Source organism: Rattus rattus, chromosome 7, assembly GCF_011064425.1.
Source record: "Rattus rattus isolate New Zealand chromosome 7, Rrattus_CSIRO_v1, whole genome shotgun sequence".
NCBI lineage: Eukaryota > Metazoa > Chordata > Mammalia > Rodentia > Muridae > Rattus > Rattus rattus.
In genome coordinates this window covers 1,463,614-1,466,725 of record NC_046160.1, presented here as the reverse complement: position 1 = coordinate 1,466,725, position 3,112 = coordinate 1,463,614, and the positions used below count along the sequence as shown (strand labels likewise).

Below are 3,112 nucleotides of genomic sequence, written 5' to 3'. Positions count from 1 at the left end.
CAGGAAACACTTGCTCAAACAATCAGAAATGTAATCATCATCCAAGGTACATACCCTCAGACTAACAATGCCTGCAAATATATACCAGGGCAGTGGTGATACAAAACATCGAGCAACAGCCAAAGTCTGACTTCACTTATGGCCCACTCCATGAGATGAGCTCCATACCCAATACTGCATAGGTGACCATGAACCAGAGACTAGATTATCCAGGGTCCTACAAAAAAAACCCAATACTACTAGTTTTAAAAAGTCAGTAGCAATAAAATATCTCCTAATGATCTTTACTGATAAAGCTGTGCCTTGCTTAGCCATCATCTGAAGAGATTCCTTCAGCAGATTGGAAGAATACAAAGAACCACAGCCAAACAACATGAAGAGGTTATAGGCCTTGGAACACTCAATCTTAAAATGTTTCTCCTTAGTAAAAAGATATAGTTGTAGACTGGAAGTCTGAGCATGGAATCACTCAGCTGCTTACCTCCAGCAAGCATAAACTCTATGCGAAGTGCTCATGTCTCTTAAGACAAGCTGGCCAATCAGACACTTTAGTCAGACCTGTCAGTCAAAGAGGAGGACATTTCTTCCAGGTGCAAAGAGGCTTGTTTCACTTAGTAGCTGAGCCTGCTTAAGTGATTTGGTGGGCTGTGCTCTGATATTTGCTGTCAGGTGTGGTGAGGCAAAATAAGGAAAAGCTCTGAACTGGCAATATGAATGCAGTGACTTATGGTGAATTTCCTTCTGGGAGAATGGACTTTATTACATCCTTCACAGAAGAGTCTCTACAGAAATGTGATGCTGGAGACCTACTGGATTCTCACAGCTATAGGCTACAATTGGGAAGATGACTATATTAAAGAACACTTTCAAAGTTCTAGAAGACATGTAGAGAAACCATATAATTGTAACCAGTATGGTAAAGCCTTTACATGTCATTATAGTCTCCAAATACATAAAAGAAGCCATACTGGAGAGAAACCCTATGAATGTAAGCAATGTCATAAGACCTTTGCATATCAAAGTAATCTCCAAATTCATAAAAGAACACACATTGGAGAGAAATCCTATGGATAAAATCAATACTGTAAAGATTGTTTTATTCAGTCATCTCCTAGAACATAAAAGAACACATACTGGAGAGAAACCCTGTGAATGGAACCAATAGCCTTTGCATATCCCAGTGTTCTCCAAATGTGTGAAAGAACACACAAAGAAGGCAATCTGTGTGAATGTAATCAGTGCAATAAAGTCTTTGTAAATCAGAAGTACCTCATCCTATTTTAAAAAATACAAGCTAGAGAGAAACCCTATGAATGTTATCGATGTGGTAATGTTTTTCTAAGTCAGAGACATTTAGAACATATAATAATATATACCAGAGAGAAACCCTATGAGTGTAACTAGTGTGGTAAAATCTTTGTGTTTCTTCTTTTTTTTTTTTTTTTTTTTGGAGCTGGGGACCGAACCCAGGGCCTTTCGCATGCTAGGCAAGGGCTCTACCACTGAGCTAAATCCCCAACCCCAATCTTTGTGTTTCATTATCATCTTTCAAGGCATGAACAAAATCATAGTAGGGAGAAGTTGTATGAATGTATTTAACTATGGTGAACCTGTAAATATGGTGAAAACTATGGTGAAATTCTGTAAATATGAGCAATGTGCTAAGGACTTTATATTATGGTTCAATGAGATTCAACATTACTCAAGCACTAGGCCAATGCAAATGACAAGAACTTATTTCAATCAAGCTACTACTGACTGATCAGGGCAGAGATCAAACACTGGAGCTGAACTAGGATACAAACATTCCTATTCATGATCCAAAATATTTAAAAAATAAAAAACAAACAAACAAACAAAAATGTTTGACTTGAAAAACAAAAACATCTGTGCCAAGTCATATTTACCTACATTTTGTCATCAATAAAGATTTAGGATGAGAGGCTCTCCTTATGTAGCTAATCTATGTCAACTGATGCAGAATATGTTTTATAGTCTAAACAGTAATATCCATTAACTCTTTTGTATCTAGGAGCAGTCACTATGTTTTGAGGAATAAAACATAAATGAAAGTTAGGAAAAGTCATTTTTAGAGGAATGAAAAATAAAAACTGGAAGCTGTTCTTGTACTTAGAAGTCCCCATCTCCCTACAGCCTCCAGTGATGAACTTAGTTTTAGCCTATGATGAAATCAAGGCTGATAAAAAAGAAGTGATACATAGAAGAAGTTTCCTCATTTGCATATTATAATCATCTTCAATGAGATAAAGGGATACATATTGCATAAAAACCCTACAAATGTTAGCAATGTCATAAACCTTCTTCATCACCTAGTTACCTACTAATACACAAAGAATGCACCCTAATGAGAAAGCCAATGAATGTAACCAATGTAGTAAAAACTTTTCACAACACAGTCATCTCCTAATCCATAAAAAAATACACACAGAACTGCCACCTGGGAGGAGTAACAGGTAAGTGCTGTAGGCTTTCTGCTCTGATTGTGTTTTGGGTCCACCTGGCTCAAGCAGGAGGGAGCTGATTCCAGACTTCAGTCATAGCCAATGCAACCTGCTCCATCCACAAAGTCCATGTGAACCTCTACTACCTGAGTCAGATAGTGAACAACAAAAAGCAGAGGGTCTGCATGGTGCATTTGAGAAATTAAGGAATGTTGAACATCAGAAGTGTTCGAGAAGAGATAACTCATCAAAGACTGCCAGAGGAGATGCGGAATGCCCTGATGGAGTTCTTTGAAGATCTTACAGAAAAGTCCTATACCCTGGAGGGCTATGGCGTCTCCTTCAGTATGCCATGCTCATCATTAAGCTGAGTGGAGATATACAGAACTAGGTAATCAACAAGCAGAGCCCAAAGAAGCAAATCTGACTATCTTATCCATCTAGTAGTCTCAAGTGGTTTGACTGGACCAGGAAGAACTGGGTGTACTACCATGACAGTGTGTCTCTGCATGGGCTGCTGGCCTGGGATCTGACTCAAACTTTAAGTACCAAACTGAATTGGTCTTCATTGGCCTGTTTTGGAAAAAGCATTTGACTACCTGCCAGATTCAAAGATATGAAAAAGTATTAGGCGAAGACCATAGCTTCCT

At 38.3% G+C, this 3,112-nt stretch overlaps 1 protein-coding gene across 1 annotated transcript; it reads left to right on the top strand.

The window, feature by feature from the left end:
- Positions 1-795: 795 nt before the first annotated feature.
- On the top strand, positions 796-1,074 carry LOC116905585 (zinc finger protein 431-like). The gene has a single exon (XM_032908593.1). The coding sequence runs from the start codon at positions 796-798 to the stop codon at positions 1,072-1,074; it is 279 nt and encodes a 92-aa protein (XP_032764484.1).
- The last annotated feature ends 2,038 nt before the right edge of the window (positions 1,075-3,112 follow it).

Coding starts and splice junctions, on each gene's coding strand:
- LOC116905585 (XM_032908593.1), top strand. CDS start 796: ATGCTGGAGACCTACTGGATTCTCACAGCTATAGGCTACAATTGGGAA.